We start from the raw sequence: 14,493 nt of genomic DNA on the forward strand, positions 1-14,493 counted from the left end.
TTGAGTTAGAAAGCTGAAAATTGCAGGGTGTATTGGCCAATTTGTCTATATTCAATGGTGCTAAAATCAACTACCTATGATTTTAACTTACCTTTCATTTTCACCTCCAGAAAAGTTCAATGTGGAAGAGCATAGGACCATAATCAAGTTCCTGTTTCTCCAAGGGAAAGGTGCAAAGCAGATCCATGATGAAATGTCACAAACTGCAGGTGACAGCGGCCCTTCATATGCAACAGTTAAATGTTGGGTTGTCAATTTTTAAATTGGCCATTTCGGTGTTGAAAGTGAGAAACCCAGTGAAAGGCCTGTTTCTGTCTCTGTCTTTGAAAATGTGAAAGTCATCAATGGCATGATCATAGAAGACTGCCGAATATCAGCCAAATGCATTGCTACATATCTGGGAATATCACATGAGAGAGTTGGTGCCATTATCCACAATGACTTGGAAATAAGAAAGCTGGCAGCAAAGTAGATCCCCAAACTTTTGACAACCGAACAGAGGAAACATGTGGAGTCATCGGTGGCTGTTTTGGAACATTTTGAAGGAAATGAGTCAAGATTTCCCAGGGAAACTGGTAACTAGTGATGAAACATGGATCTACTGTTATGATCCTAAGGCCAAAAAAGTTCCAAGTGCAAAGGTTGGTGAAAAAGCAAATGGCAACAGTTATTTTTGGGATAAGAAGGGAGTTCTGCTGGTGGACTACCTGCAACAGGTTTCAACCATCAATGCAAAATATTACTGTGCTTTACTGACAAAACTGAGGCAAAATATCAAGGAAAAACCTAAGAGGAAAGCTCTCCAAAGGTGTCATCCTGTTGCATGACAATGCCTCATCACACACTGCAGGTGAAACAATGGCAAAACTGACGCCCTTAGGTTTTCAAGTGATGCCCCATCCACCCTATTTTCTCGACTTGGTTCCTTCTGACTATCATCTGGCTCCTTCTGACTATCAGCTTGGGGATACATCTGGACCTGGCCCTTACCATGGAAACCCAGGTGGCATCCGTGGCCCACTCCGCCTATTTTAGTCTATGGCGGATTGCCCAGCTGCGACCATATCTTGATGGGTGGGCCCTCACTACTCTTGTCCATGCGTTTGCAATCTTGAGATTAGACAATTGTAATGCGCTCTACGTGGGGCTGCCTTTGAGATTGATGCGGAAACTTCAAATGGTGCAGAATGCGGCGGCCAGGCTTCTTAGTGGGGTGAGGAAGAATCAGCATATCTCCCCCACACTGCGATAACATTATAGTAAAAGAAATGTTTGCTATTTGTATTTATAGTAACTTGTTCATGTCAATCACAGTAATTCCTGTAAGATATGATTATCTTAATTGCTCTGGATGCAATGTGCCGACTACACCATCCTTTTAACCTCTGAAGCAAAAGCTGAAAGTGTACTGAATAGAATTAGTAGTTAAACTATATGGTAGCCCAGGCTGTGAAGAAACATTTGCTTCAGAGAAAGCATTAATTTGACAATCAGTACTTCAATTGCAGCAATTCATAATGATTTCTCTGTCCCAAATCATCTTTTCCTGAAGTGTGTTAAAGTAGCAATTGGCAGAAACACAATGCTAATTAAAGCATAAAAGAAACAGTCCAAGAAGTTGATTTGATTGTGTGGAAATGTTGTGAGTTGCTATAATGCAGCCACTCAAGCTCTTTCATGAGGCTATCAATATTCAAACAGGGCTGTTTTTGTGATGAGCTGGCCACACTCAGCTCACATATCTTACAAAGCCATCACTCAATACATTTATTTAAAGAGCATTTAGTTTATTTTCTGCTATGACTTAATTGTCTCCAAATAACATTGAAAAATCCTCAAGGGAGGAATACGCACAATGACTGTGTTGAAGCAGATGTGAACAATCCTGGGGACTTAAACAAAAATAAACCATCTAAGCAAAAAAGAATTTAACTAAATACCCTCAAAAGGCATTTCCTTTATTTGTTTAAAAATTCCAACTGAACAAGCCCCCCCCCCATTCTGACAGACTCATTTGCAGCTGCAGACTAACAAGAATGAACAGAACTACAATACAAAACTTTCACTACAGAATGCTGTACACATCTGTTGTCCAAACCCTCCCTCAAAATCCCCTTAACCATACTGTCTCATCATTTGCTTGCTTGCTGAGCTTGTCTGCGGAGAAGGACATAGATCTTCTCCTTTATCCAGTCTTTATTGTAGGGCTGGTATGTCTGAGTATCAGCACGATAACTGTTGAAGAAAGGAAAAGGCCAATTAATATATCGTAATCTTTCCATTGTGCAGCTTCAAAACAATTTTACAGAACCAATAAATCTCAACAATGTGGTGTAGAGGCAAAAATACAAGTTTCAAAACCGATGAATGCTGGACCTATGCATGCTAGGAATCAGACTACAACAAAGAGATAATCTCATTATTAATAGGATATTCTTATTAGCTGGGGTTTCCTTACTCTCTCACTGTAAGCTACTTCCTGAGCTGACCTTTGCCTTGCATAGACAAAAATGCTACCCATCCACACACTCAGTTTACTGTATTGTGATCTCTGGGGATATTATAACATGTGAAGATAAAACAAGGCCAACAGGTCAGCAAAGCTGCAGTCTCGTTTTTAAAACCATCAGATTTTTGGAAGGTATCTTCTCTGGGGTCCCATGTTCCTTCCAAACCACATAAAAAGACTCCTGACAACTGCAGAAGTGGGTGGTGATATCTACAAACAGACAAGTCAATGTGCTTCTGGCAGCAATTATGAGTACTGTATTAGTAAGTGCTCAATTTCAGGGGCATAAAAAACACACCATGGGCAGGGTTCTAAATGCAGTTATTGTGTGCTTGTCAAATAATAAATGCACAATGTTTATCCTTTAAGACATTATTAATAAAGTTTCAACCAAAATTAAACTTGAATCCATGCTGCCTCTACATCTCATTATAATAAAAGATCTAAAAACAGCAAACAAGCTACTCTTTAGATTTCTAACTGTTCTGAACTCAGTCGTACCCAAGCAATGTGTCTGTGTGATTAATGTATATTTGGCAACAGGCAATGGAAGGGGGCAGTACCAAAACCATCAATTAAATATCTTCAGCCATAAAGGAAACGAAACAGATATGCTTGAAGTATGCCCTCTGGTGGCTTGCTAAAATATTAACACAATCTGAATACTAAGGGCTTCTAAAATAATACATGTACACACACAAGCTGCTAGAAAGGATATGGGACTACCATGTTTACTGGTTTCTTGCCCTTCTTGGTTCATAACACCAGCACTGGCAGTGGGAGGTAGAAGGAAATGGCCAGCTACATTCAAGGAGTAAGTTGCACTTCACGACGAAGGGAAGGGGTTCTGACTAGAGAATACGAATGTCCCCATCCCAGGTGCACCCTCGGTACCGGCCGATCCACTGCCAGCCGGCCTCCTGCTTTTCTCCGCTGTCTCCCTGCTCTTCTGGCCACTCAGTAGCCATGTGGGAAAACTGGTCCTCCCATCCTCTGCCTGGCGTGGCCAGCTGAGACCGTGGAGCTACTTCCACAATTGGCAAGAAGAGCAGGAAGCTGGTGGTGCGGCAGTGCATGAGTGGACGGGCCGGTTTCAAGGGCCGGACCCACATTAGGTGCACCTAGGATGGGGGCATTCATTTACAAACAGAAATATCCCCCTCTCCAGTTTTGCCCTTTTTTGCAGTCATATGAATATTCCTTTAAAAATCTGCCCTGAATAAACAAGACTGCAATGACTGCTGGCCACCTACAACCTTCTTGGGGTGCTGCTGGTGAAGTCTGAGTGGCGGTGAGCCATCTTAGTACTGCAAGGGTAGGCAAATTGGTCCCTCCAAATGCTCTGGACCACAACCCCATAAACCTAACCCAATGTAGCCACTGGTCAGAAAACTATGAGTGTTATACTTTAAAACATCTGAACATCACCAAGTCACCAACCCGACATACTGTAATGGAAAAGACAATTTATCTACATCCATTCCAATCCAACTGAAACTTAGGTGGCAAATTATGTTTTTAGGAAACAGCTTCAGAAAGGACTGATTTTGTTGGTCCTTGTAAGTGAATGTGATTCCAGTGCTGCAGACATTCAAGAGAAAATTGGTCAACTGTCTGCCAGATCTGCTTTGATTTGAATTCCTGTATTGAGCAGGGGTTGAACTAAATGGCATTATAGGCTCCTTCAAGCTCAATTATTCTATGATTCTGTGACCCCTGATATCAGCTGAGAGAGAATGGTTCCCAAGGAAGGATCCAACACTGGAATTCAGCAGCAGAATGGCACAATCCAACATAAACAAAAAAGGACTATTCACCTTCTGCAATGTAATCCACTGTATGTAGCCTCCCCAAACCACTCTGAAGCAACTGGGATATCATAAAGATGGTTTTTAACCAGCACAGAGGATGAAGTTGTGTTCCATGGATATGTTCCATGTGTGAATTAAGTAGGGAATATAAGTCCAATATCATCTGTATGGCTGGTTACATTGCACAGGATTCTGTCTTGTTCTCCGAAGTATTTAAATAGAGTAAGATATCAGCTGCTGAAAACAACATCTATTTCTCCTTTAATTGAGTAAGACATGAGAAGTAGAGATGTGGGTTCAGTAAAGCCTATTTTCATCCATCCATGCATACAAATAACTCTTATGGTCTGACTTATCAACCTCAGCAGGTTTAGCCATGCTAACTCTAGGCTGCATTGTACTCCCCCTTAATGAGCAGATTTGCAGTTTCGGGATATTATCAGATCCTACTTTTACAACAGATGCTCAGGGGTGGGTGGGGCGCACGCTCACACATGCGTGGGTGGGTGGGGTGAGCTCGTGGATGGGCGGGGCATGCTCTCATGGATGAGGGGAGTGCATGCAGCGGGTGCAGGAGATCTGACTCCGCTGCCCAATCCTGTCAAGGCCACGGACTGGCACTGGGCCGTGGACCAGGGGTTGGGGACCCATTTTAGATGTTTTTGTAAACTACCTATGGTCCCTTTATTGGGAGAAAGGCAGGGTTTAAATAAGTGAATGCTCATGCAATACGCATGGCGCAGAGTTGTTTTCATCAGATCAAATTAGTGAACCATCTGTCATGCTTGCTCAAGCTATCCATAACCCTGCTCTGCTGCATCATCCGGGCTACATTTCTATAACTACCGTGTTTCCCCGAAAATAAGACAGGGTCTTATATAAATTTTTGCTCCAAAAACACAGTAGGGCTTATTTTCAGGGGATGTTTTATTTTTTTCCATGTACAACAATCTACATTTATTCAAACAGAGTCGTGTCATCTTCTGGTTGATGCACAATGGTGGAGGGTGGGGTTTCACTTAACTAGGGCTTATTTTTGTGATAGGGCTTATATTACTAGGCCTTATTTTCAGGGAAACAGGCTAGTTATGCATACGGCTATCTTTGAAGATACAGTGGTGCCTCCCTTTATGATTGCCCCCCATTACGATGAAACCGCATTACGATGATCTTTTTGCGATCACAAAATGGGGTTTTTTCCGCTGTGATGATCGGTTCCCTGCTTCGGGAACAGATTCTTCACAAAACGACGATTTTCCTCCAGCTGATCGGCTGTTTCAAAATGGCCACCGGGTAAATAAAATGGCTCCCTGCTGTGTTTAGGGACAGATTCCTCGCAAGACAGCCACCAAAAATGGCCGCCCTATGGAGGATCTTCGCTGGATGGCAAGTTTCCAGCCCACTGAAACACACTGAAGGGGTTTCAATGCGTTTCAATGGGCTTTTTATTTTCGCATTACGACATTTTCATTCTACAGCAATTTCGCTGGGACGAATTAACATCGTAATGCAAGGCACCACTGTAGTTTGGAAATTGTAATTGGTATAGAACATGACAATGAGATTACAAAATTCATATTTGCATTATTTTGGTGAATGTTCAGATGTTGGTCTTCATTTTCAAAAACTTGAACAGCTCACAAGGAGAGCATATAAAGGAACACTTTTGCTATTACTGTGTTCAAAACCTAAGATCGGCTCCAGAGTTGTTTCTCCATCCCAAAAGACCAGGAAGGCAATAACAAGGTAACTTCTCTAATGTTGGTATGTTTCCATTCTGATATCAAGATCTTTTTGTCCCAAGGATTCTATTCACGGGCTATACTGCTCCCATCTGTTCTAACACTCTCAAATATATTTTAACAATTTTAAGCAGCCTGTTTTGCATTACTGTTTCTTCAGTGAGCTATTTTAAGTATTTTAAAATAGAAAAGCAATTTTAAAATGTTTAAGAAAATGTTTTCCACCCAGTGAAGCATATTACTAGTGAATTACAGTAGTACAAACGCAGGTTCTAAATACAGTATAGATTTACAGATTTAAATACAAACCCACTTATTTCTCTTAGTATTTCATATTGTTTCTTTCAAGTTAATGTGGAAGTTTATTTATTTATTTATTTATTTATTTATTTATTTTATTTTATTTTATTTTAATTTAATTTATATCCCGCCTATCTGGTTGGTTAAGACCACTCTAGGCGGCTAAGTTCACAGTGACTGACACTGCCAGTGCAAGCCATTTGTTTCTTTGTTTTGTATGAGAAGGGAAGACAGGACCCAAGCCAGCTACAAATTCCTTCACTGAAATGTTCTGAGACACTGCAACTACTGCCATCCATGTTTTTCTCTTCACCAAATGTCAACCATACAACCAATAAAAAAACAAAAATTACCAACAATCTTTGCAAAAGATTGGAGCAACAGCCTACATCATCATCACAACAACAACAGGTATTTAGCAGATACTTAGATATTTAAGAGATACTTTGGTTTTTTGGTTAAAAATTGTATCTGTTATATAACACCAGTTAATGTTTTGATAATTTTGACTGTGCCTGGAGTTTCTGAATAACAATAAAATGTGCCATCAAATCAATTCTGACTTATGGTGCTCTTTTTCAGGGCTTTTCAGGTAGAGAATAGAAGTGCTTTACGACTCTTTTCTTCTTGAGGCATCATGAGACTGTAGTTTGCCCAAGGCTACACAGGATGGCTCTACTCACAGGAGGCACAGAGGGGAATCAAACTCCCAACCTCGGGCTCCACAGACAGATGAGCGAAAACGGAAGAGCTTCAAAAGCACTGAAGCCAGCTTCAGTGTTTTTGAAGTCTTTTCCGATGTCCCTTTTCGCTCATTTTTAAGTGTCTTACAATGTCTGGAACAGGTTTTAAATGCTTGCAATCGTTAGCCCACCTCCTGAACTCTATGCAAACTTATTTTGGTGTTGTTCTGAGTCGTCCTTAATTTTTGGTGATTTTTTGTTTTCCCTATTTAAATGCCTTGAACTGTCCATTCAATTGATTTAAATGGGGAAAATAAAAAAATCACCAAAAATTAATGAAGACTCAGAACAAAACCAAATTAAGTTTGCACATGTTTCACAAGGTGCACTATGTAATCCAAGCATTTAAAACAGGTTTCAAACATTTTAAGACACTTTTAAATGAGCAAAAAGGGACATCGTTAAGTGAAATTCCCCCATAGAGAACATCGTTAAACGATGGGGGAAATTCCTCAAAAAAACCCATCGCTGTGTGAATTCATCGTTGTATGAAGCAACCGTTGTGTGAGGCACCACTGTACGTAATTTTGCCAAACCTGTAGTACTTTGGATGTCAAGAATTTTATGTGAAATGAAGCTCCCACAGTGCTTTGTTCATCACTTCAAGTACTGTCTTTAGATTATTTTGAGATTGAAAAAAAAATATGTTATATTCCAAATAAAATTTGCCACAGAGTATATTTATCACACACAAACGCCAATAGTCATACATAGCTGCTAATAGAACAGGGAATGTGTTGAGCAACACTTAAAAACCCCACAGCACACAGGTAAACTTCAACTGTGCTTAACCCAATAATGATACCTTTATATAAACTATAGAATACTCACACAAGGCAGCTGAGGTCAGCCAAATCATCAATAAAATCAAATAATTGGCTAATATCGTAAGTGATTGAAGGACTGTTGGGATTCATTCTTTTCAGGTGCTCTTCATACATTTTACAGACTCCTAAGAAGAAAGGGTGATTTTTAGTATTTACATTAGAAACCCACAGGACCCCAGATCAGAGCATCCTTCAAGTATCCAGAAATACACAAATAAAGAATCAGTATGGAAATGGCTACAAAATCAGTTAAAAGGCAGCAGATTCAGAAAAGGTACAAGTATATAATTCTATATAAGTAATAAAGCAAAAACTGAACCAGATGAAGAGATTTTAGATTCTTGGCTTTTGAATTTTTCTATAAATACTAACATAATTAATTCCCTTCAGCAGATTGTCAATTGTATGAAATTACCACTACATTTATCTAATAAAACTGGTAGGCTTTCACACGCATTTCACAACTGGTTTCCCTCCTATGTCTGACTGAAGGTGTTTTACTGTAACAGAAATTTCTCATACAGTATACATTGCTCCCAGGGACAGCAGCATACAGGATCAAGTATAAACAGTGTTCAAATACATGTGGTCAGTCATTTTCTATCTCCAAATTACAAGTGTAGATGTGCAAGAATCCAAGCCTTGGCAGATGACCTGCGCCAGGAAATGGTTAGGGGATCTGTGTCCCTGTTGGTTTTGTTGGACTTCGCAGTGGCTTTCAATACTATCAACCACCGTATCCTCCTGACCTGTCTCTCTGGAATGGGACTTGGGGGCACTGTTTTAGGCTCCAGCCCTTCCTGGAGGAGAGAACTCAGAAGGTGGTGCTGGTGGATTCATGTTTGACACCCTGGCAGCTGTGGGACCCCTTAGGGTTCTCTTTTATCTCCTATATTATTTAACATCTACATGAAATCAGTTGGAGAGATTATAAAGAGTTTGGCGGTTGTCTGTAACCAGTATGCAGATGACACCCAACTCTACACACCTCTCCTTGCCACCTAAATCCAAGGAAGCTGTTTCAGCTCTAAATCAGTGTTTGGTATCAGTAATGAAATGGATGAGGGTGAATAAATTGAAGCTTTATCCAGACAAGGCAGAGATGCTTCTGTCAGTCGAAAGACAAATCAAGGAATAAGGATGCAGCCTATACTGAATGGGCTACATTCCCATTAAAAAACAGGTGCATAGCTTGGGGGTGCACATGGATTCATCCCTGAGCCTGGATGCATTTGCACAATTGAAACTAGTGCGACAGCTATGCCCGTTTCTTGAGAACTCTGATCTGACCATTGTGACAGACACCCTAGTTACTTCCCAGCTAGATTACTGTAATGATGTTACTGTAACACACACTATGTTGGGCTGCTGATGGAAAGTGTCAGGAAACTTAGTGGGTCTAAAATGCAGCAGCCAGATTGTTGACTGGGGCTGGTTACAGGGATCACATAATCCCACTGTTACACAGGTCCACTGGGTGCTGATCAGTTTCTGGGCACAATTCAAAGTACTGATTTTAATCTATAAAGCCCTAAATGACCTGGGTCTAAACTATCTCAAAGACCGTATCTCCCATCATGAGCCTGCTCCAGTGTTAAGGAGAGGAGAGGCCTTTCTCTTGTTCCACCACCTTCACGGGTGCGTCTGATGGAGACACAAGAGAGCCTTCTCTGTTGCTGCTCCCAGACTTTGGAACAGGAGGCCACACTGGCCCCATCTTTGCTGATCTTTGCAAGCAGGCAAAGACTTTTCGTTCAGGCAACGCTTCCCTCAGTAACTAGCTATCTGTGCGTGATATTTATATGGATTGGGTTACTGCATTGACTGGATTTATAATACTACTTGGGTTTTCCATTTCTCAGAGTGGCATTTTTTAAAAATTGTATACTTATTGTTCTAAGCTTTAATATTACCTTTTAATGGTGTCTTTATATTCACTGTACTTAGCTTTAAATATTGGCTTCTAATGAGGTTAACCACCATTTGTATACCCATCATTTTCAACTTTAGATACTTTTAATGTTGTGTGCCACCTTGGGTTCTTTTCAAGGAGAAAGGCAAGATAAAATATTTTAAATAAATAAATAATATTTCCATCCAGTGACTAATTGAACTGAACAAACCTAAGGGCAAAATTGTCCATTAATTCTTACTTAAAGCCAAATAATCTGAAACATTCCCATGTGCAGCAGGAGCATTTACCTTCCATGCATTCATTCACAGATTCATAATCGGCATAAGTCCTGCCTTCTGGTCGTTTGGTAGGCTGGACAAGCAAAATTGTGTGAGACTGTTAAAAAAACACAGAAAATATTTATTCAGACTTTGAAGCAATTTTCCAACAAATGGAAAGCAATTTTCCAACAAGTACTGCAGAAGTGTGATGATCAGCAGATACAAAAAAAGTATCTATCAGTCCCAAATCTTTCGGTCTTATCATTATATTTATATTCAAAAAATAGGACACAATGTCAAAACTTTGTTAAAAATATTATAGCGCATAAAATCAATATTGTTATGTCATTTTTGGAACAATAGTCTCCTGAAAAGATTGAAGGTATTATAGTTAGTATTCCCCTTATCAGTATTTAAATAAAAATATTTTTTTAATCTGTTGGTTGATCTGTAGACTTGAATATGAACGGAATTTTAAACCAGTTTGATCATTCACATATTAAACCATTTGGGGAAAAGGAACTGTAACATTTAGACAAGATGGCTGCAATCATGGACAAAAAATGTGCGTGTTTGTAATCTTTCCTACAGCAGTTCAAAAAATAAGAAAGCAAGATCTGGGCCCTGAAAAGTATAAGAAAACCCAGAAAAAAGCAAGTTATTGGATGAGCTTGAATAGCAAGACAAGAAACTACAAGTAGAATTCTGTTCTGTTACTTTGTGTAGGTATAACCTACACAACTTGTGTAGGTAGCCTCGTGGCGCAGTGGTTAAAACGCTGTACTGCAGCTAAAACTGTGCTCACGACCTGGGGTTCAAATCCCAGGTAGCCGGCTCAAGGTTGACTCAGCCTTCCATCCTTCCGAGGTCGGTAAAATGAGTACCCAGCTTGCTGGGGGGGCAATGTGTAGCCTTTATAATTAAAATTGTAAACCGCCCGGAGAGTGCTTGTAGCGCTATGGGGCGGTATATAAGTCCAATAAATATAACCTGGATTGGGCAGCAGCAGGATTTAAAGTAATTAAAAGCTTCCTATCTCCACTCTTTTAAGTTCCAAGATTTCCTAAGGCTTCCCTGTTGGCCTTGAGGAGACAATGAGAGCCTTGGGATAGGGAAAGCCTTTAATAGCCAAAATCACCACCACTGGGACCTTCAGCATCATTTTTTAACTATTAAAGGCTCCCCCATACATACATGCTGACACTCCCAAAGGTTTCTCCAAGCAAAAGGGAGCCAATGAAGCATTGGAACTGAAAGAAACGAGGACAAAAACCAGAAAACTTAAATGTTTGATGCGGCTGATGAAGGTTACAGTGTGCAAAATTACACCAACAGCATTTTGCCCTGCATGGTATAGATAAAGTCACTTGCAAAGAACAGGGCTACGATGGGACATGTCCCATCTTCATTTGTAAAAAGACAAGTGTCTACTTTTGAGGAAAAATGCAGCATTAATAGTGAAGCACAGCATAAACTAAAGAGCTAAAACCACATCCTATTTAAAATAGTATCTAGTGTCACAGTCTAAGCATATTTTGATGTGCAGATTTTTAATAAAACTAATCATGAACTTTAAAATACAAACACGCAAGAAAGCACAAGCATCAGACAGGTACATTTGTCTTAAAGCAAACAGAACGGATGTTTAACATGCAGGTTAGTGTCAAATATCTATTTTCATTGCAGCTTACTGTCAGCTAAGTGTGCACACAATTACAACACAAGTGTGTCTCTGCTACCAAGACAAAGTTGAAAATTATATTTTCTTGAGTTTCATACAATCTGTACATGCATTTTTATCTTACACCTATCTGCCACCAGCTTTAAAATCAAGTCTTTAAAAGGAGTAAGCAAACAACCTTTCAAGGGTAGTGGTGAATTAAAGAGGGTAGCAGGAGAGAAACACTTCCCAAACTTTTTCTCTTCATATTTTTCAGAGAGCAAAATGAAAAGTATAGTGGTGCCTCACTTAACGAGCGCTTCATTTAACGATGAATTTGCTTAGCGATGACTTTTTCCGAGCATTTTTGTGCTCCGTTTCACAATGTTTCCTATGGCCAATTTTTGCTTAGCGATTTCGGGACCATGCTTCGCATAACAATTAGGTTTTTTTGGTCCCCTGTTTCACTTAACGATGGTTTAAACAGCCTCATGTTTGCTGTTTTTTAAATGTTAAAAAGTTAAAGTTTACTGTGTAAAATGTTTGAAATCATAAAGTGCACTTAATACAGTGGGGACTTGACTTACGAACGGCACAAGTTACGAACATTTTGACTTACGAACCACTCTCATAGAATACTGACTTGACTTACGTACTTGGATTTGAGTTACGAACTGAAAAAAAACCACGTGGGAGGCAGGGAAAGTGCAAAATTTGAACTTTCAGTTAACTGTTGGCCAGTGAAAAGGGTGCCTGTCTGCTTCCTCACTCCTCCCAGCGTTTAGAGAGTGGATTGGGAGACAGTCTTCAGACTGCCTGGTACTGTACTGCCTGGACTGTATTTTCCCTGCCTTCCCTGAACCTTTCTTGACCTAAGAAAAAAGAAACAAAATATCCCCCTCTAGTGGTTGAAGGCTGAATAGCAGCTTCCCATTAGTTTCTATGGACGGAAAAGAGCAGATACAGATCAAATGGTTTTCAATGCATTCCTATGGGAAATGCAGATTTGACCTGAGAACTTTTTGACTTGAGAACCGCCGTCCAATACGGATTAAGTTCTCAAGTCAAGACCCCACTGTAAACCCTTTGTTAACCAAATTTGACTTTGTTCTGACTCTTTTTAAATTTGTTGTTGAATTTTCCCCCCATTGAGATGCATTGAATGGGTTTCAATGCATTTCAAATGGGGAAACGTGTTTCACTCAGCGATGTTTCCTATGGCGATTTTCGCTTAAGGACGGCAATCCATTCCTATTGGAACGGATTGTCCGGTTTTCAATGCATTTCAATGGGAAACCGCGTTTCGCTTAGCGATGTTTTCCTATAGCGATGATTTTTTTTGGTACCAATTAAAATCGTTAAGCGAGGCACCACTGTACATAAATTCAAAAAGCTCTTATGAAATACCGTAACTTATGTTTTAGAATTATTGAAATTAAAGAAATGTTTTTGTCAAATTAAGTAACAAAACTTTTATGTCAACATAAGTTCTGGTGCTTAGATATATTTCCCGCAAAAATTCAATACTTTCCATTAGCTACAAATTCTTAATATTGTGACAAGATGACTAACTCCACCAAAGTGATATACTATTTTTACAGTATTTACCGTAAGATTTAGGCTCTTTAAAAAAAAAGAAACTCTTTGGTGTGTTTCTATTGCCCAAACTACAAAAATAGATGTGCTTAGGTAACACAAGGTTTCGACTTTATTCGCAATTTCTCTTGGGCAGAACGAGCAAAGGAGACCAGAGTAGTTCAGAGAGAAGAGACAGTTCCATCATGACATCCCAAAACCTGTGGCGGTGGGGGGGGGGGAGGCTCTTCGCAAAGACCTTACCCGATGCCCCTGGGCGGGAAAGGGGAACAGGAAAAAAAAAAGAGAGGTGCAGATATTTCGATTTTCCAAAGAAGTTACAGAAGCTTCCAGATACTTGGGAGCCTCACGGCGCAGGAAGGCCGGCGAGCGACGATCCCACTCTCCCAGCCCGCCATCACCACCTTAGGCCCCAAAGGGCAAGGCCAAAGGAAAGCGGGGGGCCGCATGGAGTGCCTCGCCCGCCTCCAAGCACGCGTGGCCGACCTCTTCCGCCTCATCCCAAACGAAAAGAAAATGGCAAGCGGTTTCCTCTTTTTAACTTACCATGGCGATTCGTTCTCTTCGGCTCAGGCGCGAAGCACAAATTCCCAACGACTTCTGTCCCACAATGCACCGCGACCACCGGAAACCCGACGCCTCTCTGAACCTAGCAAGCTGTTAACCCACCACCTTCGTAGCACCATAGAGAGTCAACCCCTCCCCTCGCCTGCTCCGGATAATAGAGCGGCCACATCATCTCGCGAGACCTGAGTTAGACGCCCCTCCCTCCTTCTATACGGGAGGAGAGAATTCATTGGCCGCGGGATGGCGGCCATCTTTGATGAGGGCAGCCTCGTTCTGCGGCAAGTAGAACCTCTTGGCCTCCTATTCCCAGCAAAACTCCGTGGATCCTGTTAAGGAGCGTCTCCTTCCCTGGCCGCCATGTTAAAATTGAGCGGGAATGAAAAGGACAAGTAAAATGACAGAAAGCTACTGAACCGCCTCTTTCCCACTGTCCCGGAAGTTGTGTAACGGAAGAGGAAGTGAGCGCTGAGTTGCCACTTGGCCTTTACCTTGGCGGCTGGGCGCGTCATGGCGGCGACGGGAGTTTGAGGGACAGGTGGCTTTTTTCCCCCTCCCGCCTACGG

The 14,493-nt window shown here is 40.9% G+C and overlaps 1 protein-coding gene across 1 annotated transcript; it reads right to left on the bottom strand.

Moving 5' to 3' along the window:
* Positions 1 to 1,766: 1,766 nt before the first annotated feature.
* Positions 1,767 to 14,091, bottom strand: ERH (ERH mRNA splicing and mitosis factor). Its single transcript, XM_020788483.3, has 4 exons — positions 13,910 to 14,091; positions 10,135 to 10,222; positions 7,937 to 8,057; positions 1,767 to 2,235 (listed from the first exon to the last, which is right to left on the bottom strand). The coding sequence occupies exons 1-4, from the start codon at positions 13,910 to 13,912 to the stop codon at positions 2,133 to 2,135; spliced, it is 315 nt and encodes a 104-aa protein (XP_020644142.1). The 5' UTR covers positions 13,913 to 14,091; the 3' UTR covers positions 1,767 to 2,132.
* Positions 14,092 to 14,493: the final 402 nt, after the last annotated feature.

The sequence above is a fragment of the Pogona vitticeps genome, chromosome 1 (assembly GCF_051106095.1).
Source record: "Pogona vitticeps strain Pit_001003342236 chromosome 1, PviZW2.1, whole genome shotgun sequence".
NCBI lineage: Eukaryota > Metazoa > Chordata > Lepidosauria > Squamata > Agamidae > Pogona > Pogona vitticeps.

Bases quoted from the DNA above. Each gene is read 5' to 3' on its own strand.
- ERH (XM_020788483.3), bottom strand. The intron at 8,058-10,134 runs GTAAATGCTCCT...CTTTCTTCTTAG, and splicing joins TGTGAATGAATGCATGGAAG to GAGTCTGTAAAATGTATGAA. The intron at 2,236-7,936 runs GTGAGTATTCTA...TTTCTTCAACAG, and splicing joins GCTGACCTCAGCTGCCTTGT to TTATCGTGCTGATACTCAGA.